This window comes from Parambassis ranga, chromosome 3 (genome assembly GCF_900634625.1).
Source record: "Parambassis ranga chromosome 3, fParRan2.1, whole genome shotgun sequence".
NCBI classification, from domain to species: Eukaryota; Metazoa; Chordata; class Actinopteri; family Ambassidae; genus Parambassis; species Parambassis ranga.
In genome coordinates, this window is record NC_041024.1 from 424,985 (window position 1) to 448,061 (window position 23,077).

General features: G+C 52.1%; 2 protein-coding genes across 2 annotated transcripts in view; both read right to left on the reverse strand.

Annotated features, from left to right (window-relative positions):
• The window catches only part of LOC114432907 (FH1/FH2 domain-containing protein 1-like), a 25,979-nt gene extending 23,215 nt beyond the window's left edge, over positions 1-2,764 (reverse strand). The window contains 2 exon segments of the mRNA XM_028400999.1: positions 2,260-2,555; positions 2,619-2,764. Coding sequence (XP_028256800.1) covers positions 2,260-2,424 — 165 coding nt within the window. The 5' untranslated portion in view covers positions 2,425-2,555; positions 2,619-2,764.
• A 15,815-nt stretch (positions 2,765-18,579) lies between these two features.
• Positions 18,580-22,985, reverse strand: cebpg (CCAAT enhancer binding protein gamma). Its single transcript, XM_028401000.1, has 2 exons — positions 22,849-22,985; positions 18,580-21,460 (listed from the first exon to the last, which is right to left on the reverse strand). The coding sequence occupies exon 2, from the start codon at positions 21,361-21,363 to the stop codon at positions 20,872-20,874; it is 492 nt and encodes a 163-aa protein (XP_028256801.1). The 5' UTR covers positions 21,364-21,460; positions 22,849-22,985; the 3' UTR covers positions 18,580-20,871.
• Between the last annotated feature and the right edge of the window lie 92 nt (positions 22,986-23,077).

The window sequence follows — 23,077 nt, forward strand, 5'->3', positions numbered from 1 at the left end:
GAACAGGCCGCTCACTGCTGTTAGTATTACATCCGTCCATCCATCCAGCCTTATCTCCTGTTTACAGGTCCCACCCTCTTCCTCCACAGTCCACCAGCAGGAGGAGGGAAGAAAAGCCGCTTCATGCTGCAGAACGGACGCCACGTCTCATATCACCTCACCCATCTAGGGGGCGCCGCTGGTCCGGCCCCGCAGCATGATGGGAACAATTAGGGGGTTGGAGGAGGAATGTCACTGAGTGAGCACTGCTCTCAGGTCTTTATCTGATGCTGGACATTCCAGCCTCCAGGCTGAGGGTTAACAGAGGCAGAGGACACATGCTGGACTGCAGACATGTCCTCCTGATGAACGGTGTCTGTAATCCTCTCCAAACCACAAATTAAAATAACTCACTGTTCTAATCTGAGATTATTTCTAGAAAGCGTTTGGTTAATGTTCCACTGCAGAACCCGGCTCCAGTGACATCATCGGTCTAATAATACACTATATATACACACACACACACACACACTGCAGGAACTACCAGGCCACCACCCCCATCCAGGGCTGTCTTCAGGGTAAATTAACTGTGAGGCAGAGCTCGTGAGCCCGGTGGATCCTGCAGAGCCATGGGAACACAGACCAGCTGAGGGGGCTGTTCCTGTAAACAAGCCTGTTTGGGTCAAACCAGAAGTTTGGTGACCACAGGAACTCCAGCTGGAACTTTTCCTCACACAAAACCTGCCCTGACTTAGGAACCAACTGGACGCTCTGCCAGGGTGAACAGAGCAGGCGTCCCTGAAGCGGCCCAAAGGTTCCTGCAGCTGAAACCTAAAGATGCGGGCCTGGATCCTGCACTGGAAAAACAGCTTCCTGACTACAGGAGCCTGTGTGGCAGAGCGCCCAGGTGGTCGGTTGTGTTTGTGAAGTGAGCTCCTTCACAGAGCTGCAGCAGAATCCTCTGCCGGACTGCCGGCTGGGCTCAGAGCTCAGAGGGAGGAGAGCAGGACCAGTGAGGAATGAGTCCCGCTGGAGCTTCTGACCGCGCTGGAAACAAACTGAAGGAAACTTGCTCATCAGCAGCCGCCTCAGGCTCCTGTGATGTCATCAGCCCTCCGGTGTGTGAGCGACAGCCTGCTGAGCTGCATGAACACACAGGGAGCCCTCTGTAAGGGTTAAACCCAGACCTTCATTGTCTTTATCTCCGGCTGTGTACTTTAACCTCTGATAGCCTCAGGATGAGTGAACATGACTCACTGATGTGTGACTGCGAGCTGAGTCGGCCTCAGCAGCGTGACGCTGCATTCACTTCCTGTTTGGAAAACAGGACTCCCTGCACAAAGCATCACCATTACTCAGCTGATGGACAGGAAGCGGCGCTCCGTCTGCTTGTCCTCGCCCCGCCTACAAGCCCCGCCCCTCACACAGCGGCCTCAGCACTGACAAACACTTCAGACTGTTCCTTTAAAGAAGTAAAGTTCTGCTTCTGGAAGAGCGGGGACGGACACACAACACGTCCTGCAGCAGGCTCTAGACTCAGTGCACCGTCAGGAGCTGTGTCCCCGTTCAGGAGCTGTGTCCCCGTTCAGGAGCTGTGTCCCCGTTCAGGAGCTGTGTCCCCGTTCAGGAGCTGTGTCCCCGTTCAGGAGTCCTCAGTGGGGTTGATGTCTGATGGTGCTCAAATGTGAAAACTAATTGTGCTCCTGTGGACCCGCTCCACCCACTCCTGTGGAGACCCGCTCCTGTGGACCCGCTCCACCCACTCCTGTGGAGACCCGCTCCTGTGGAGACCCGCTCCTGTGGACCCACTCCTGTGGACCCGCTCCTGTGGACCCACTCCTGTGGACCCGCTCCTGTGGACCCGCTCCTGTGGGGACCTGCAGTGACTCTGGATGGGGCTCCCTGCTCCAGTGAGGAGCTTGGGGAGCCTGATCCTGTCTGAAGGAGCTGCGGTCCCCAGCTGCTCCCTCTAAACCTTTACAACAGTTGAAATGAAAGGGGAGCACACAGACACAGAGTGGAGCCGGTGAGGTTCACCCTGAGGGGAGCCAGAACCTGCACCAGGGTCCAGATATTTAAAGCCTGCAGGACTGCCTGAGGCACAGCTCGTGTTGAAACGAGTCTCTTTTAAAAAGACCCGGATCAACAGACTGAGCTTTGTAATAACCAGAGGACTGATTGATACCTGACACCTGGATCAGTTTCCCGGCTCCGTACTGTCGGGGGAACAGTTCAAAGTTAGTTCGGTCCTCGGACAGAGAAGACCCGGCAGTGACCCACCTTCAGCGGCGCGTCCAGCAGCTTGTGGATCCCGGCGATCTGCTCGATGAGCGGCACGTTCTCCTCCAGGTTAACCGTCGGAGGTCTCCGGGGTTCGGGGAAGTTGGTGCAGATGAACGGATCCGAGTCCTCCAGGAACTGGACCCGGCAGATGATGGAGGCCATGGCCGAGAGACCGCGACCCGACAGCGACTACAGCTTGCGAGAGGTCGGTGTGGATCCGCGCTCCGCTCCTACAGACTTTTAAACGGAGCAGGTCGGTGCGCCGAGCATGCGCACACGACTTCCGCTACGGCCTTTCATAATAAAATCCACGGTCAATGAAAGTTCTAACGAGGCGGCTTCAATGTGTATTTTACCTTTAAATGACTTCCGCGTCATGTGACGTCTCACCGACCCGGTCCTCAGAGCCGGTCCTCCGGTGCGTTGATGGGCAAATGAAGCTTCATGAAGCAGTGAGGCTTTCCAGCCCAGTGTGTTGCTCAAAGGTTCAGTACTCACTGGTGACATCTGCTGTTGGAGCCAAGTCATTCAGATCTTAGAACAAGCACAGTATAGCTTTATATTCTCTATTTTCATCATACAGATTTTTGTCAAACCCACATAAAGTCTGTTTTACTGTCACCTCTGCAGCCATCAGGCTCCTCACAGCTGACAGGAGTCTGTACCCCGCACACACTGTTTACATGCAGTACCAGTGATTCTTCCATACTTTATACTTTGTGCACTTCTTTGCATCTTTTTGCTCTTCAAATTGCAAATGATTCTATTTTGACTTCTTAAACCAGCAAAGTAAGACTTTCATTGAACAGGGAAACCAGTCTCTACACTGTGCATATGACAACAACGCTTTGAGTCTTGAATCCCGGGCTATTCCTGAGAATCGTTTGGACCCAAAGTGACCCATGACAAACCAGGCCTCGCTTTCAGCACAATGACTCACGCCTCGAAGCGAGGCTTCATCTGACACGCCCCCTTCTACTCGGCACAAGGTCCTCCGGTGGGTCCTCCGGTGGACGTGTCTGCCGTCTGCTCCAGCCTCCTCCTCATTGATCCAGTCACCACAGGCTCTGTCTCTCCTGCATGTCTCTTCCCATTCAAAGGTCCCCTCTCTGTCCCTCTTGCATCCACCACCTCTCCAACACCACCTTCCACCAGGGCCTGCTCAGGACCTGCTCAGGACCTGGCCGTCCGGTGCAGTCTGAGCCTCATTGTCACGTTGTTGTTAATAAATGTGGGGAGAATAAAGGAGGAGGAGGAGTGCAGCCCGCCTGATACCACACACAGGCAATAATCCATCTGTACATCTGCTGCTGTGCAACGTTTGTACAGAGTCCCTCTCATCTTTTATTTTTACTGTACTATGTTCTATTTTATTCTATTTAACTCTTGCTCTGACTGTCGGGGTTCTATTGCTGCTGGTACCAGAACCAGAACTGAGGGACCTTCCCAAAGGGATTAATAAAGTCCATTCTATTCTAAATCCTCCCTCATCTTTATTTGTGTAATTAAATCATTTTATGAAATGTGTGTTCATAACCTGTCATGTGACCCTGTCAGTCCACACTGAAGAGGACAGATGTCTTTGAACTGCTTCAGGGCTTCTTTCATGTAAAAATGTGACATTAATATTATCATGGGGAGCTGACCGGCAGCTCAGTGAGGACCTGAAGGTTCTGCACCGTCAGTAGGTTCTGCAGCTTCAGTAGGTTCTGCAGCTTCAGCAGGTTCTGCAGCTTCAGCAGGTTCTGCACCGTCAGTAGGTTCTGCAGCTTCAGCAGGTTCTGCAGCTTCAGCAGGTTCTGCACCTTCAGTAGGTTCTGCAGCTTCAGTAGGTTCTGCAGCTTCAGTAGGTTCTGCACCGTCAGTAGGTTCTGCACCGTCAGTAGGTTCTGCAGCTTCAGCAGGTTCTGCAGCGTCAGTAGGTTCTGCAGCTTCAGTAGGTTCTGCAGCTTCAGTAGGTTCTGCAGCTTCAGCAGGTTCTGCAGCTTCAGCAGGTTCTGCACCGTCAGTAGGTTCTGCAGCTTCAGCAGGTTCTGCACCTTCAGTAGGTTCTGCACCTTCAGTAGGTTCTGCACCTTCAGTAGGTTCTGCACCTTCAGCAGGTTCTGCAGCTTCAGTAGGTTCTGCAGCTTCAGCAGGTTCTGCAGCTTCAGCAGGTTCTGCACCTTCAGTAGGTTCTGCAGCTTCAGTAGGTTCTGCACCTTCAGTAGGTTCTGCAGCTTCAGCAGGTTCTGCACCTTCAGTAGGTTCTGCAGCTTCAATAGGTTCTGCACCTTCAGCAGGTTCTGCACCTTCAGTAGGTTCTGCAGCTTCAGCAGGTTCTGCAGCTTCAGCAGGTTCTGCAGCTTCAGTAGGTTCTGCAGCTTCAGCAGGTTCTGCACCTTCAGCGGGTTCTGCAGCTTCAGTAGGTTCTGCACCTTCAGCAGGTTCTGCACCTTCAGCAGGTTCTGCAGCTTCAGTAGGTTCTGCACCTTCAGTAGGTTCTGCAGCTTCAGCAGGTTCTGCACCTTCAGTAGGTTCTGCAGCTTCAATAGGTTCTGCACCTTCAGCAGGTTCTGCACCTTCAGTAGGTTCTGCAGCTTCAATAGGTTCTGCACCTTCAGCAGGTTCTGCACCTTCAGTAGGTTCTGCAGCTTCAGCAGGTTCTGCAGCTTCAGCAGGTTCTGCAGCTTCAGTAGGTTCTGCAGCTTCAGCAGGTTCTGCACCTTCAGCGGGTTCTGCAGCTTCAGTAGGTTCTGCACCTTCAGCAGGTTCTGCACCTTCAGCAGGTTCTGCAGCTTCAGTAGGTTCTGCAGCTTCAGTTGTCCGTGCTGCAGGGGGCTGCCTGTTTGAAGCTTGAAGCTTCATGTTCAGTGTGTATTTGTGCAGCCTGGCTGCAGTGAGAGCGGCTGAAAGGCTGAAATATTATACCTTTGTTCTCAGGCCGCTGTGGTCCGAGCCAGGAGCTGTCCTCGGGCGGAGCAGAGACGGTCCCCAGACCTCTCAGCATGGTTCCAAATGTCATCAATAATCAATCACTGGATCCAATCAGCTGATCTTCAGAGGGCCTGAGAGAAGCAGCTTTACTGGGGTTCGTTACTGAGCTGCAGTCTATGTCAAGTCCAGCAGGGGGCAGCGTTGGTCTACATTTACTCTGTGGACAGTTTGCAGCAGAATTACATAAGAAAGTGATGAAACAGGCGGAAACACACAGACACACACACAGAGACACACAGACACACACACAGAGACACACAGACACACACACAGAGACACACAGACACACACACAGAGACACACAGACACACACACACACACACAGACACACACACACACACACAGACACACACAGAGACACACACACACAGACAGAGACACACAGACACACAGAGACACAGACAGAGACACACAGACACACAGTGACAAAGTGAGACTGCCGATCAGTCACGGTGACATCAGAACACCCACCTCAGTCTGACAGAGGTTCTGTTACCATGACAGCCACATGTTGCTGTCAGACCCGAACTTCCAGGCACTCCACCTGAACCAGGACCAGGTCTCCTCACACATGTTTCCACCTCCACCCGATGCACCTACAGGATGGGTGAGCATCATTCTGACTTCTGTTCAACCAGGAGGGAGGAAAGGAGCGGTGCTCACCTGCTCCACCCGAGCAGGGTCTAATCCATGAACCTACAGAGAAACATATATCTGACAGATCTGTGTGAGTTTATGGTTTCATACGAAGGAAGGAGGTGATGGTGCACGCTCTGAAACTGCAGCTCTGTCTTGTTGTTGTTTTATAACCCCGTTGCCATGGTAACCACGGTGATGGCCGGGCTCCTGGAGGTTAATGTTGAAATGATAAATATGAGTGAAGACAGCTGCTCATGGAGGACTGCAGGGCATGTCTCTGTGTGGCCTGCAGGGGGCGACATCCCTCCACTGTTCTGGTCCTGGTCATTAAAGACGTCAGTCATGTGGGAGGTTCTTATGGTTCTTTTGTTTGTATTGATAACTTACAGGAGAAGGCGTCCCTTCATGGTGTCCAGTCACAGAGGAGGGGCAAGGCCAGTTGTTGATGGGGTTCTGGAGCTCCCCCACTGCAGGAGGTGTGGGGTGGGTCCTGTGCTGACTGATGGGGCTGCAGAGCGCTCTCCTGCCTCTGGTCTGTAAGCAGCTTCATTAACCTCCAGTTTCATGCTGAGTCAGCGAGTGAGCAAGCACAGCTGTTTCACAACCTCTGGATTCCAGAGAGGAGACAAAAATACACACAGAGCCATCAGATAAACAGGCAGAGGAGTGTGTGGGACGACTGATGGACGGCCCGCGGGCTCCGGACAGGATGGAGCCCCCCCACACACACACTGAGGCCCAGAGTGGAGGAGGGGGGCAAGTCCTGAGAGCAGAGGAGGTGTGTGTTGGACATGTGACGGTGTGTGTGTGTCAGAGCAGATGATGAGTGGGAGCTTGCTGGATCAGGACAACATGACCTCAGGCTGTTCAGACAGGTGAGCCTGCAGGTGTCACAGAACACGCCGCCTGTGTGTGACGGCCCAGCAGGCTCTGCGGGGTACAGCTGTAAAGCATCGATCAGTCATTGATTGATTAGAGCCTCATTGTATTTACAGACACAGGATCTGGTCTCACTGAGCTCCTGCTGCAGGAGGAAGCTGGACCTGCTCTCCTCCTGCAGCCACCTGCCAGTGGGACATCCAGTGTCCCTTCAGCTGGATGATCCTGCTGCGTGCTGGACCTGGTGGGTCCGGTCCTGTTGGCACCTCGCTCACATGTTGAACAACCCTGCAGGGATTAGAACCCGACGCTGGCAGCAGCTGCTAATCAGAGCCTCAGCAGACGTCCACTCAGAGGGGGTCGCTCTCCGCTCACCTTCCCCCCACATCCTCAGCCAATCGGAGAACACACCAACTGGGTGAAGGGTGGTACTGTTGCTCAAGCAGGCTTCCTCCTCCTCTTCCTCCTTCTCTCTGATCCATGCTCCGTACGTTTCAAAAGCAGCTGATGCAACGAGCAGCTCCATCAATGGACGCGGCCGTGTGTGTGTGTGTGTGAGTGTGAGTGTGAGTGTGAGGGGTCAGCTGAGGTCGTGGATTTGAACTTGAACTCACTGACGGCAGGCGGCTCGGAGTCACTGATATTAGTCTGACATCAGCTCGTCAGGCACGCTGACAGATGATGAGATTACAGATGAGCCTTCAGAGATCCTCAGCAGCTGGTCGCATTCCCTCTTTGACCTGATTGGTTGGAGCTAGCCTGGTATACTTCTTTACAGACATGATGACCTCCATGATGGTTCTGTTAAGCCGGGTCGGGTCAGCTCCAGGGGCTAGCTGGATGTGGGGATGATGTGAAACACGTGTTGGGTTCAGGTGTGCGTTTGTGTGTGCTGTGGGACTCATGGGTCCGGGGTGGAGGACTGTGTACTGCACGAGTTTCCCCGCTGACCACACAGCTCCCATGATGCTCTAAATCCTGCCTGACAGGCTTTCCCACCTCCGACACAAACAAACCTCTGCTCCCCATGAATACTTTGGCAGGATGCAGTGCTGGATGTCAGCAGAGAACCTGGGCGCCAGCATCAGCTCCGAGTACTAAGGCTCTGTGAAGCCCGTCCAGACTGCCAGCGGCTCCCTCTCAGCCAGGGTTAGCATGCTAACTGCCTCTGCCTTGAATCGTTTACTGCTGGCTAACAGCCACACTGCTGGACGTACTGTGGATCATGAGGTCAGCTGACCACTGTGCAGACCCCGCCCACCTGAGGGAAAGAGTCATCATCCAAGCCCAGAGGTGCTGATAAAACCACGCTTCACTTTAACCATTTAGCACCAGCTGCCTGCCAGCTAATATCAGCCATGCATTCATGTAGCTGATGCTGTAGCTACACAATAACAAGCTAGCACACTCACTGATGTAATTAGCTTCAGGAGATGAGTTACTGTTAGACAGCTAAGCTAAGCTAGCTCAGTGAGTTCATTCTTTATCAACAAGGACTGATTAACAGAATGTGGTGATGAATGTTCGTACAGCAGGAGGTTTTAAACCGATCCACAGCAGAGACGATGAAGACGCTGTCAGCTGATTAACATCAGCCGTCACCTCATGAGGAGGAGCTCAGCTTCAATCACTGCAACTCATAACTCATGTGGAAATGATGCATCTGATCCAGCAGCATAAATCAGCTGCTGACCCAACACACACACACAAGTCAAACCTGCTGTATGTGCTGGACATACAGAGAACTCTTCACTCCGCAACACAACATAAAGTGTAAGAAATGTACCTACAATGAGGCACACACAAAATACAAGGCACAAAATGAAGGCACAATGCAGTGAGAGTGCAAAAGATGTACAGTGCAGGGTCCACACACACATACACACACTAACAGATACACAGAGACAGACTGACTCTGGACTCTGGACTGAGTCTGGACTGAGTCTGGACTGAGTCTGGACCTAGTCAGGGCTGAGTCTGGACTGACTGTGGACTGAGTCTGGGCTGACTCTGGACTGCAGAGCGCTCCAGAGGCTTGTCCTGCAGCACAGATCATGTCTGGATGGTGAATGGATCTGGATTTTGAGGGGAAGGAAGACGATGCAGGGTTTGATAAGGTGTGATCAGAGAAGACAGACGGCCGAACATGTCAAACACACCTCTATCATTAGTCACATGACCCACAGGGACTGAAGAAGACTGAAATCAGCACAGAATCAGCACCTTAACATTATAATACAGGCTGGTCCAAAGACAAAGGCTGTAACCTGACCCACAGACTGAGAAACCCTGGGTTAGCCTCCTTAGCTTAGCTTCTTCTACACTCGAACATGAGTTCATTCTGATCTAATCAGTCACATAAACTTTCAATCTGAACCCTCCATGTTGTTTCCAGTGGTGCCACGTGCAGGACACACTGCTCCACACACCTCCACCACCAACCCTCACTGACCTCCACCACCAACCCTCACTGACCTCCACCTGGAGCTAACTTCCTCTCATTTGCCGTGTTCCTATTGGCTGTTTCTCCCTCTGAGCTGATATCCACCTGAGAGCCTCTGAAAATGGCCGCCGGCCTTATTCACATGGCTGAGGTGCTTCCAGCAGTAAATATAAAGTGACCGGTTCAGTGGGGACAAAGGTCAGACAGAGCGATGACATCATGCGACCGCGCGCCTTATCTCTCACATCAGTTTAATTTGTGTGCTGTGCTGATGAGCGGGGGAGGGGTGATTGAGCAATGTCGCTCGCTGCCAAACATGGCTGCCAGAAGCCGTTTCACAAGCAGAGCTGACCACAGCTGACGGTGTGCAGAGGTAAAAACTCTGTGACCCCGACACGACAGGCAAACGGCTGCTGCGTCCACAGGAGCTGTGAACCTGTGAGCCTGAGCTGAGGGCGCCACAGCCACAGAGCGACCGACACACATGCACGGAGCGAGCGGCCACGACAGTCCAGGAAAGACGGCGGCAGCTGAGCGTGCTGAAGGTCAGGTGAACGAGCTGGAGCCCTCACTGAGGACAGACGTTAGCATGTTCCTGTCCACTGTGGACGGAGCTCATTATCAATCAAATCAACGAGTCAGCACAAACCTCCAGGGAACACCTGTGTGGACTACGCAGCCAATCAGAGAGCAGGAGCAGCCCGCTCAGGCTGACACCGTCCTCCACTTGGACGCTGTCCATCTCTCCATCAGCTATCTGCTGCTGACTCGGGGTCATCGCTGTCCCAGGCAGCGGGCCAGTCTAACCGGCTCAGCCGAGGTGGCCCCTCCTCCCCGAGGACTCCAGACGTGAAGCAGGACAGACGGACGAGGAGCGAGGACGCCACGTGATCGCCACGCTTACAGTGTTACTCAAAACTCCCCAGGCAGCGATTAACCCCCACCTCCCCCTCCTCAGATGGACTCACTGCTGTACAGAGGTTACACACACACACACACACTCGCAGACACACACTCACAGACACACACTCACACACACACTCGCAGACACACACTCACACACACAGACACACACACACACACAGACACACACACACTCACACACACACTCACAGACACACACACACAGACACACACTCACACAGACACACACACTCACACACACACACTCTCACACACACACACACTCACACACACACACTCACACACTCAAACACACACACACACACACACACACTCAGACACAGACACAGACACACTCACACTCACACACACACACACTCTCACACACTCACACACACACACACTCACACTCTCACACACACACTCACACACTCTCACACACACACACACACACACTCTCACACACACACACACTCTCACACACTCACTCAGGACTGCAGCGGTCCATGTGTTTATACTTCTCTTTATTTTAAATGTTCGTCAGCTGTTTTCATCATGTGACCCATTGCCTAGCAACATCACTCACCAACATTACCTCCATGTGAGGTCTGTTAACACATGAGCACAGAGGGTTTCCCACAATCCTTTGCAGCACTGTCCTCAGAATGAGGAGAAAAACAGATTCATAAAAATAAAGCAGCTCATCAACACAGCCGTCAATCATGTGACCTCATTGCTTTACCTGCTGCTAACTGTTCGCCGCTATGCTAACCCGCCGGCTGCCAGGCCGCAGCCGCTGAGTTATGGTTCGGTTTAATGCGACGCAGCAGAAGAGGCGCTCTGTGAACTGAAGCAATTACCTCCCGACCCATAATTCATCTGTGCAGCAGCAGATCGCTCAGAGTGCAGGGTGGGGACTAAACCTCAGGCTGATGGAGCACAACCATCCACAAACTCAAAACACAGGACGTCCTGAGGACTCTGCCCGGACCTCGTCTGATTTCTACCAGCAGGAGGGTGGTGGGCCGGGTCCAGTCAGGCTTCTTCCTGTCCCTCCGGACACTGTTCAGTAAAGCACCTGGAGACTGTTCTGACTGTCAGAAGCATGGTATAAATAAACAGCCTGATGGTACTGCATCAGTGATACCAACTCTCAGACGTCCCTGACGGAGACCCGGACCACAGCTTGTGACCCGGTTACCTACAGGTCAAACTCATTGGTGCTAAGGACCTGAGCAGGAGACAGATTGGTCCATAATGACCTCCTCCTGATGACAGCTGGGTTAATGATTGCAGAGAGTCTGTCTGAGCAGGTCGAAGGTCACGCTGCGCTCACCATGAAACCTGAAGGTTTGTCTGAGGGTCAGACGGATCAGACCGCCTCACCTTACACAGCAGCAGGTCAGCAGGTGCACACGGCGCCGTGTCTGCACATGCTCAGTTCAGACATGTGTGAATCACAGCGTAAATAACGGAAGGAGGTTCATCATCCCATACCTGCCTGACCGGACGACTCTCCACCAGGTCCTCCATCAGGCCCTCCACCAGGCCCTCCTCCAGGCCCTCCACCCAACCCTCCACCCAACCCTCCATCAGGTCCTCCATCAGGCCCTCCACCAGGCCCTCCACCAGGCCCTCCTCCAGGCCCTCCACCCAACCCTCCATCAGGTCCTCCATCAGGTCCTCCACCAGGCCCTCCATCAGGCCCTCCTCCAGGCCCTCCACCCAACCCTCCATCAGGTCCTCCATCAGGTCCTCCACCAGGCCCTCCTCCAGGCCCTCCACCAGGCCCTCCATCAGGTCCTCCACCAGGCCCTCCACCAGGCCCTCCACCCAACCCTCCATCAGGTCCTCCATCAGGCCCTCCACCAGGCCCTCCAGCAGGCCCTCCATCAGACCCTCCTCCAGGCCCTCCACCAGGTCCTCCATCAGGCCCTCCTCCAGGCCCTCCACCCAACCCTCCATCAGGTCCTCCATCAGGCCCTCCATCAGACCCTCCTCCAGGCCCTCCACCAGGTCCTCCATCAGGCCCTCCCGGCAGTCCCTCTGCTGATGGACTGCTGTTAATGACACTGTGTCACTGCACCATGCTCCTGGTCCACCTGATCCCTGTGCGTCAGCTTCACACTGAGGTCATGTGGTCCATGTTGTGTTCATACATGAGTGTAAACATAAAGTCTTGTCAGGGCTCAGTCTTATTGTAGTTCAGATGTCTCCTTTATTACATTTGAACCCATGCATGCTTCTTCTTACATGTTACTGTTTGTTTTATACATCACTGAGGCAGAATCCTGCTAATGTGACACCAAGGAACACCATCCTGATCTTGATCCTGATCCTGATGTAATCTGAATCAGACCTCTAATTCCTCTATTAACCCCTGAGGGGACGTTCTTTGATCACTGCGTGAACCTTGCTGTTCCCCATCACCACCAGGAGTCGTGACCTGTTAACACACATGTGGTCCACGCGTGAGCTAAAACTAGTCCAGAACCTCTCAGTAGCAGGTGATACATCAATCCACAGGCTGAAACCTAATCCTGTCCTAATCCTGAACCTGGTCTCATCCCAGTACTAAGTCTACAGCAATCTACATCCATGTCTGAAAACCAGACCAGTCCAAGGCCAGTTCTAAGCCTGAGTCCACCCCGGTCTGAAACCACCACTGAGCTCTGTCAGAGGTTCAGTTTTATTTCACTGTAGACCTGATCAGACCTCTAACCATCTGACAGCGCCGCTCCTTATCTGAACACCAGCTTTATGACCGTACCAGAACTACCCGGTGATGTCACACACATCGATCTGTGAGCCGATTGGCCGCGCTCGTCCTCTGACTGCAGGCTGCCTGCTGCCAGGCGAGAGAGAAGTAGGTCAGTGTGGTTTTATGGCTGAGTAAAGACACGGCGTGCTATCAGGAAGCAGCGATACAGCACAGAGGAGACACAAAGCAGCCCTGTGTGTGCGCAGGTCACTGCGCCGCTATCTGCCCCATTAATGTTTAGACTGCACAGACCAGAACAGCTCTGAATAGGGCCGAGCCCGCCAGGCCGGCCGGCCTCTGTTTGCTCTGATTAATTATTCTCTGGAGGCTCACGCACTCGCTGAGCCCTGCCAGGCGGACGCTGCATTCAGCCACAGGTGAGCTGGACCTGTCAGGCTGAGGGTCACGTGTTCAGGATAGGACTCCTCCAAGGCTCAGAGCCAGGTCCTCGCTGCTTTCAGCCAGACAAAACCCGTCGGACAGCAGCGTCTAACTTTGGTCTAAGCGGTCTGAATCTAGGCTACAGCAACTCTACGCTCGGTCCAGAATGGGAGCTAAGCCAGCTCGCTGGGTCAGCTGAACATCTGTGCTGATGGGACAGACCATGTACATCCTGGTTCTCTGGGTCTGCTTCCTGTTTGAGGTCTGCATGTAAGTCATCTTCCTGGCCCCCTCAAGTTTGGAGCTGTGACGGCCGGCTCCACAGAGACCAACTCATTTAGAACCATCGGCCTCTTATTGGCCAATAAACGGCGATTAGCTAATCCGTCCTCAGAGAGCCGGAGGAGGAAGCGACGCTGCACTCGAAGCGTCTCAGCTCATGAAGCTAATGAATTAGATTTACAGTCAGATGAGAGCCGGAGCATAGGGAGTCCCACCGAGAGGGACCAAGGACAACCTCTGAAGGAAAACAGCCGCTGATTTGATTTGGACACGACGTCCACTCCACAAATATTACATCAGTGCTGGGGGGGGTCAGCTCTGACGTCTCATTTTAACAGAGAAACACACACAGAGACACACAGACAGACACACACAGAGAGACACACAAACAGAGAGACACACACAGAGAGACACACACAGAGAGACACACACACAGAGACACACACACACACACAGACAGACACACACAGAGAGACACACAAACAGAGAGACACACACACAGAGACACACAGACAGACACACACAGAGACACACACACAGAGAGACACACAAAGAGAGACACACACACACACACACACAGACACACACACACACACACACAGAGACACACAGACAGACACACACAGAGACACACACACAGAGAGACACACACAGAGAGACACACACACACACACACAGAGACACACACACACACAGAGAGAGACACACACACACACACACAGAGACACACAGACAGACACACACAGAGAGACACACAAACAGAGACACACACAGAGAGACACACACAGAGAGACACACACAGACACACACACACAGAGACACACAGACAGACACACACAGAGACACACACACAGAGAGACACACACAGAGAGACACACACACACACACACACACAGAGACACACACACACACAGAGAGAGACACACACAGAGAGACACACACACACACACACACATAGAGAGACACACAGAGAGACACACACAGAGACACACAAACACACACACACACATAGAGACACACAGAGAGACACACACACACACACACAGAGACACACACACACACACACAAACAACACAGAGACACACATAGAGAGACACACACAGAGACACACACACAGAGAGACACACACAGAGAGACACACATAGAGAGACACACATAGAGAGACACACACAGAGAGAGACACACAGAGACACACACACACACACACACATATAGAGACATACACACAGACACACACACACATAGAGATACACACACAAAGGGAGACACAGACACACAGAGACACACAGACACACACCGAGCATGCTGAGGGATTTATGGTCTCGGTTGTTGTCCATCTCTCAGGGAGAGTTTCCAGTTCATGTTTCGTCCTGTGTGGAGGAGCGATGAGAAACAGCAGAGGCCTCTGGTCCAGATCCATGTTTCTGCAGGATACACACACACACACACACACACATTAAAACTGTGTGCTACGGTCCAACAGGCACACGTCCAGCAGCTTCTTATTCTGTAGAAAAGACCTCAACTCAAGACTGATGGACAACAAAGAACAAACACACAATGATCAACACATGAGGAAGACTAAACACAACACAACACAACTCACAGGGACAAAAACGACTGTAACAAGATGTAAAGAGACACAAACACTACAGACACAAACTTACAAGAACACAAAGACACAAAGAAGGCACACAAAACATCCACAAAGTGACACAATGCCTACAAAGTGAGCTAAAGCAGACACAAAACCAGAACCAAGACCAGGACCAGGGCCAGGGCCAGGGCCAGGGCCAGGGCCAGCACCAGCACCAGCACCAGGGCCAGGACCAGAACCAGGACCAGGACCAGGGCCAGGGCCAGGGCCAGGGCCAGGGCCAGGGCCAGCACCAGCACCAGCACCAGCACCAGGGCCAGGGCCAGGACCAGGACCAGGACCAGGACATGAACCAGAACCTGAACATGAACCTGAACCATGGCCAGGGCCAGGGCCAGGGCCAGCACTAGAACCAGGACGCGACGAAAAGCGACCACAAGGGGGCACAGAACCAGCACAAACAGACAAAAGGCAGACGGACGCCGAGCCCCTGATGGACGTCAGCTCAGGTGGGTGAGGTGAGAGGACGTGAACTGTCTCCGTCTCTGGCTCAGCAGGAGGAAACATTCCCATGGCTGCAGCTCACTGACACGCAGCGCCGAGCGTTTATCTTGTTTATGAGTTGTGAAACCTGGAATAAATCAGCGGCGTGGAGAGCAGCGCTGCCAAGCTCCCAGTGACGTTATCAGCCTCCGCCATGAATCAGGAAGGCAGGAGGTGTTTCTCCCGCTCCGCTCCGAGCGCCTAATTCATCCTGACAAGCGGAGCCCGAACATGTCAATCACGCTGGCCTGATTGCTTACAGATATCTGGAGGTCTGACAGCTTTCTGCGGCTTCGTGATGAAGAGCTTCACCTTCAGCCTCCTCCTCCTCACGAACACGCTGCATCTGTCCATCCACCCATCTCCACACACACACACTGCTGGAGTCAGTCACCTGGGTCACCAGGACAGAGAAACAGACTGGATCCAGGTCTGAGGGCCAGCAAGAAGCAGTCTGTCAGTCCGTCCATTAGGACAGCTCTGGATGGCCACCCTGGTCTTCTGGTCTCTGTCTCCTGTCTCTGCTGAACATTGCATAAACAGCACTGTCCATTCTGACACAGCTCTGAGCTCAGGACAGGGACTACACCACACATCCATCATCCATCCATCCACACATCCATCCATCCATCCACACATCCACCCATCCATCCACACATCCACACATCCATCAATCATCATCCATCCACCCATCCATCCATCCATCCACACATCCATCCATCCATCATCCATCCACCCATCCATCCATCCACACATCCATCAATCATCATCCATCCACACATCCATCATCCATCCATCCACACATCCATCCATCCATCCATCCACACATCCACCCATCCATCCATCCACACATCCATCAATCATCATCCATCCACCCATCCATCCATCCACACATCCATCAATCATCATCCATCCACCCATCCATCCATCCACACATCCATCCATCCACACATCCATCCATCCATCCACACATCCACCCATCCATCCATCCATCCATCCATCCACACATCCACCCATCCATCCATCCATCCACACATCCACCCATCCATCCATCCATCCATCATCCATCCACACATCCATCCATCCATCATCCAGCCACACATCCACCCATCCATCCATCCATCCATCATCCATCCACACATCCATCCATCATCCATCCACCCTTCCATCCATCCATCCATCCATCATCCATCCACCCTTCCACACATCCATACATCCACCCATCCATCCACCCTTCCATCCATCCATCCATCATCGGACGGGTCAGCAGTACAACATAGGGTTAACATGGAGACAAACTCACACCTACAGCCAATTCAGAGTCCCCAGTTAACCCCAGTGTGGCTGAGACAGCTGACTTCACCATCAGAGCGTTATGACAGTTAGCCTAACTTAGCCAGCTAGCTGCAAAGTGGCTAAACAAAGTGCGTAAACTGTAGCTTCCTGGGAGCTAGTCTAAATGCTACGTGTCGAGTAAGTTTTTTTCAATGCAACCCTGAGAAACTACAGCCAGACATTTTTGATCAGAGTGCGAGTGGTTCTGTGTGACAGAGCTGCTGTGTGTGTGTGTGTGTGGTTCAGTCAGGGAGAAAAAACCTGGAGAACATGTTTTCCAGATGTTTCTGTGCGAGCGCTCTGCCAGATTCTCGGAGGAGGTGGATTTTAAACAAATGTATCTTGGCGATGGACGACGAAGCCATCGCTCATTTTTATGTTTGAAGTTTCAAATGTTTTCATGTCTCCCCATCTGGAGAGGAAGAGAGAGCAAAGCATCGTGGGAAGAGAGAGCGCTGAAAAGCACAACGAGCAGGAAGATCTGCATTCAGCAAACACACACACACACAGGTAGAGGTGAAGTTTGACCCCCACAGAAACACGTTATCTGGCTGCGTGCTGTGTTTGTGAAGGGAGGAGCTGTTACACAATGATATCACTGCGTCCTGCATGAGAGTCAACACACTCTGCGCTCCGAGTGACGGCCGTGCGTCGCGCTGACATGTTAACCCTTCAGCTCTACATGTGTTTGAGGTCCATGTTGTGATTCTCAGTCTGACCTGATGGAGGCAGTGTCTCTGTTCGGACATGCTGGGGGCAGCACCTGGACACCAGCGGCACGGTAGAACAGCATTCACACCCTGATGTTATCCTGCTGACAGAAACAGTGAGGACGGACGGCCGCTGATGTCATCAGGTCACCTGTGGAACATTTCAGGCTCGTGCTGCAGCTTCACACTGAAACCACAGAAGAAGAAACACAGACATCAGGCTGAGTGATGGTCCTGATAAGGCCTCAGCCCTCACTCGCTGTCCTGGCCAGAAACAGCATCACACCCTCACCCTGACCTCCTCTCCCACAGGTACCACGGTTTTTGGTGTAAAGACACACACACACACACACACACACACACACGATTTATTTTTAGACACCATGTGATGACTGAGCGTGCGGGTAATCACGGCGAGGAGGAGGAGGTTCTGTGCTGTCTGTGTCAGGTGTTTGCTGCCAGTAACCCCTTACATCACGGCGACCTCTGACCTTTGGATGGCACAGAACCAAAAAAAGAAGCAGACAAGCATGATGTCATCCTGTCAATCATTCTCATTTTCAAGGCCAAGCTGCTGACTCAGCTTTGAGAGATAACTGTTAGCTCGGTCACAGATACATTACATGACTGTGTGTGTGTGTGTGCGCGCAGAGAATCTGACACACACTCCTGTTTGTAAAGATAACACATAGACAGGACAACAAATCAGGCTGCTCCTGTCTGTCATCAGACACTTACTGTTACACACCAGCTCTGTAGCATGACATCATCTACCTGCTGGCAGCAATGTTTGTGTCATGGTCACGTTGTGCCTGTCGGTCCATACTCCATCAGACAGTACTTCAGAAGAACGTGCACACAGTCCAGCTTTGAGTTTCCATTTTAATTTACATGGCCATGAGCTCTGGTTCTGATATAAAAAAGCTGAGCGACAGGGAAATGCTGCCCAGCAACATTCAGACCAAAGCTACACATCACAACAATCACATCTGCTCCCTGATTGGCTCCTCCGTCAGTTAAGACCCGCCCCCATGCAAACGCTTCTCTATAAACATGCTGCTGGAATAAAAGTAGAAAATGAACGATAGAAAACAGAGGAGGGAGACGGTCCTCCAGGACAGACATCGGCTGGGACGTCTTCATCACTTCCATCATCCATGAAATCAAACAGATTTTGATGGACCACTGAAACAGGAAGTCTCTGCTGTGTCTCTGAGGTTTCATGTTCCACATGATTGATCAATAAACAGGCCGTGGTGGTTTCTGTTGCCCGTCCTGCTCACAGCTGGATCAGAGTGGAGTTCATGTCTGCAGCTGGAGCTCCTGCCAGTCACACCCTGGACAAACACTACACACCCTCCCAAAGCCTACTGCCTGCGGCCCCGCCCCTCTTTGTGGTGTGCTGCCAGGGCGGCGGCAGGGGCCTCTCCTGAGCTTTGGCTCGTTAGCAGACAGCTTTAATTCAGCTGGACTGAATTAAAGCTGCATCTTGGTTGAATAATCGGAGGTGTCTGGATCTGCCCAACACACACACACACACACCTGTCCGGGCAGGTCTGACAGGTGGAGCTGAGGGGTTTGTGTGTGTGGTGACTTCCTGGTTCAGTTTTTGGAGTGACATCACAGGCGTGGAATCAGGCTGAGCCTGCCCGTGTCGCTGCTTCAGATGTACTTTAGTTCAATGTTGTGACATGTAAACGTGTGGAACATCATCACTGTGACTGCACACAGGGCCACATCACCTCAGACTCATTAATTAACACCCAGCTTAACCACAGTTCAGGACACGTACACACATGTCTGCATGGAGACAACAGACAGAGAGTGAGGATTTCATGAGTCTTCCTGTTCACCTGCTGAAGGTGGAGCAGCCACTAATACAACAACACCTGAGGGGTGACCATGAAGCCGGACAGCCAGGCTTTCTGCTCAACAAACTCCAAACAGCACCGACAGTCGGCAAGAGGCCCACTTCCATCTGATGTGTCATGTGACACGTTCTCCACCAGGAGCTGCTGGACAGAGTTTATCCTGAAGGTGGTTAATATGATAAACTACTGTCATGATTAAACACTAAATCACTGATCGTGTTCAGGTGGAAATCACTTTAGATTTAGGAGCTGAATGTCGGCCTGTGATCGATACACCAATCAATCAATAATATTCACTGATCTTTACTCTTTAAATGTAGTTAAAAAATAGTTTGAAGATCTCTGAGCTGTTTCACCAACATTATAGTCCTCATGTGACCCTCATGTGATCATACTGATCAGTCTGACCGTGGGAGGACACAGAGCATGTTCCTCTGCTGACAGGCCCACACAGCACCGAGCATCGTTAAACCCTGATCGCTGTGTCTGAACAGACCCTGGTCCATTGGCTGCGATGGTGACGAAGCAGAGAGCCCCCCTCGTGGTCCTGATCACTCTGACCCTGATCAACAGGCCTCACTAACCTGCTACCCTGGCTTCGTGGTACACCCCTGTGGTAAAGGACAGTGCTGTGTTTTTGGACAGTGTCTATATGAGTGCGTGTACAGTCCTGGCCCTCATCGAGTGAAGTGTGTTTAGTCACATATCTTTAGGAGACTTAAAGCACTGGGAGCCAGGGCTGTAGAAATACAGACCTGTCCTTCAAACATCAACATGTAGTGAATGTACTTTACAACCCTAAAAACTCTTTGCAGACATTTTTCAAAAACAGAAGAAAATACACATCTTAAAAAAGTGAATTTAAGCATCTACATCTCGGTGCTGCAGCTGAAGAGCGCTCAGCAGCATCCACACGTGGCGCCTGCTTCAGCCCAAAAGTCCTGAGCGAGCTGCCAGGAGGAGCAGACCCAGGAGGAGGCGTCTGTCTCCTGAGAAGCCCGACGTCTCAGTCTGCAAGAGTTCACATCGTCCCGTCTCCAAACAAATCAGTGGATCAATAACACAGCTGATCAGCACCAACGGTTATAAAAGTCTTTGATCAAATTTAAAAGTCATTTAATGTCTAAATGACTGGATGACGTGTAGGATGCAGAAAGATGAAACTGTCCTGGTGGATTGTGGGAATAGTTTTGGCAGAAATGTGGGATCAACAGATTAAATAAAAATGAGAAACAAAAAAGCAAAGAAGTGCGAAGCTGCAGACATCGGACGTCCACGTGCTCCCGTCTTCACTGGCCGTTGGTGGCAGTGCTGTTGGGGGCGGGGCTGGAGCCATCGGCGCCTGTGGGCGGCTGGACGTTGTCTGCCAGATTGTGAGCGTGCTCCAGGAAGAGGTCTTTGAGCACGCTCAGCTCCTTGCTCAGCAGTTTGATCTTGGCCTCGAGCCGCTCGTTCTCCTCCTTCAGCTCGTTGACGCGCTGCTGCGTGTCCATCGCCTTCTGCTTGCTGCGCATGCGACTCTTCTTCACCGCCAGGTTGTTGCGCTCTCTGCGCTGGCGGTACTCGTCGCTGTCCTTGTCTGCTGGAGGCTTCTTCATCTTGCTGGGCGGGAGGGCCTTACCACCTGTAGTCGAAGGGTCTGCGGGGACGAGCTGGGGGACCTGCTGCAGTCCGGCTACCGCCGCCGGGAGGGAGGAAGAGGTGGCGTGAGCCTGGCTCTGGATGACACTCACGCCGTTGTGGTCAGATGTGGTGAGTTTCGCCTGCGACGGCCGGCTCATTTGGATGTGCTGCCTGCAGGTGCTGTTCTCTGACCAGAGTCTCCCCAGGTGAATCAGAGTCAGGAAGTAGAGGAGAAGACCTTCAGCTGAAGTGCACCTGGAGGAAAGACAACAGGATTTACCTTCAGACGGAACCAAACACAGGACCACAGAGCTGCTGAGGGCCTTTTCACATGAAAGCTTAAAAATATAAATATTGATACAGTAAATTCACTGATTGTTTTCTTGCAATCAGAGTTAAATTTAGTTTTTGTGGCAGTAAAGTCTCCGATTGTGTGTTTTTTTAGACTTTTCACGTTTTAATATGATCATCTGTTTAACAGATTGATTAGGTAGCAGTTACATAACAGTGAGCAGGAACTGGAGGACACCATCACCTCATTATCTCACCGTGGCACACAAACCCTCCATCATCACTGTGTTTCCGTGCAGGTTAACATACACACTGTCAGACAGTCTTGTATCACCTGCCTATCATTCACCTGAGAACTGGTGTTTACAAAAAGCAGCGTCATGATTTCTACGCTACAGAGACCACATGACCAGGACCACCACGCCTCTGTGACAGGTCTGCAGTTATTTGTGTCATTCTACAGTGTGACTTGACTTGAAGTTGTGCTGTGTTGCCATGGTTACTAGTATCAAGCAGTAATGAAGAACAGAAGCTATGTGAGATAAAGCTAGAAATGTGTGACTGCAGCACACTGCAGCAGGAAGGTGCTGATGGACCAAAGATAAGACTGATGTGCACTGATCTCTGTGTTAGTATGAGCAAATGGTTCACACAGTTCTTCAACAACAACAACAACAACAACAACAACAACCGCGCTCTACAAGACATCAAAGTGATAGCGCGTGTCTGCTCCGACCTCAATCCATCACTCATCCGGTTTCTTCCTCCTCCGACACGGTAATTGGCCGTTTTTATTCCGTACGGTCAATTAGCGGCGGCGCTGTGATTGGTCGCTGCGTTGCTATGCAGCCAGTCAGCTGTGCGCAGGGAAAAGCGCTCCGGGTGCAAACAGCAGAGTTGTTGCCTGCTGTTGCATCATCATGAGCGGCTCTTTGTGCCAGCAGAGGGGAACTCCGGAGTCATGCGGGGCTAAACACAAGCCCCACTCACTAATGTGATTTAAATAACGTTTAACCAACAACAGAACACACGAAACACCCCGAACACGGCGGACAGACCCGAACACGTCGCTTCGACTCCAACAATTGTGAATTTCTGAGCACTTTGACAACTTTTAGTTCAGTCGGAGCACCTAACAGGTTATTAACCACATCACACATCAACAGTAAACCTACACACTGTATCCAGACACCTATATGGGTCTGACTCGGCCTTTAACGCGACTTAGCGCTGCTTACTTCCTTTGAACAGCCCGTTTAGCCGGGCAGATGGCCAGCTAGCTGGTTAGCTTCTGCTGCTAACGAGCCGTAGTTTTGCTGCTAGCTCCGTTTTTCGCTTGAAAGTCGGTTTACCTTCACAGGGCGGCGGTGGACTCAACCATCCGTCACAGCAGAAAAAGTTAGCGGAGAAAGTTGAGCTTTTATTCGGCGTGTGTGAGCCTGGCTGTTTTTGTTTGGAACATGGAGAGCAGCCGATTGCGAAATCTCTTTTACCATGTACGGCAATGTCCAAGCCCGGCCAATCACAGGGGAGTAGGCGGCAGCGTAACAGGCACTCCGCCAATCACAGCGGAGTGCACTG

What these genes read in the sequence shown, in the direction of transcription:
- cebpg (XM_028401000.1), bottom strand. Translation starts at nt 21,363, where the DNA reads ATGAGCCGGCCGTCGCAGGCGAAACTCACCACATCTGACCACAACGGC.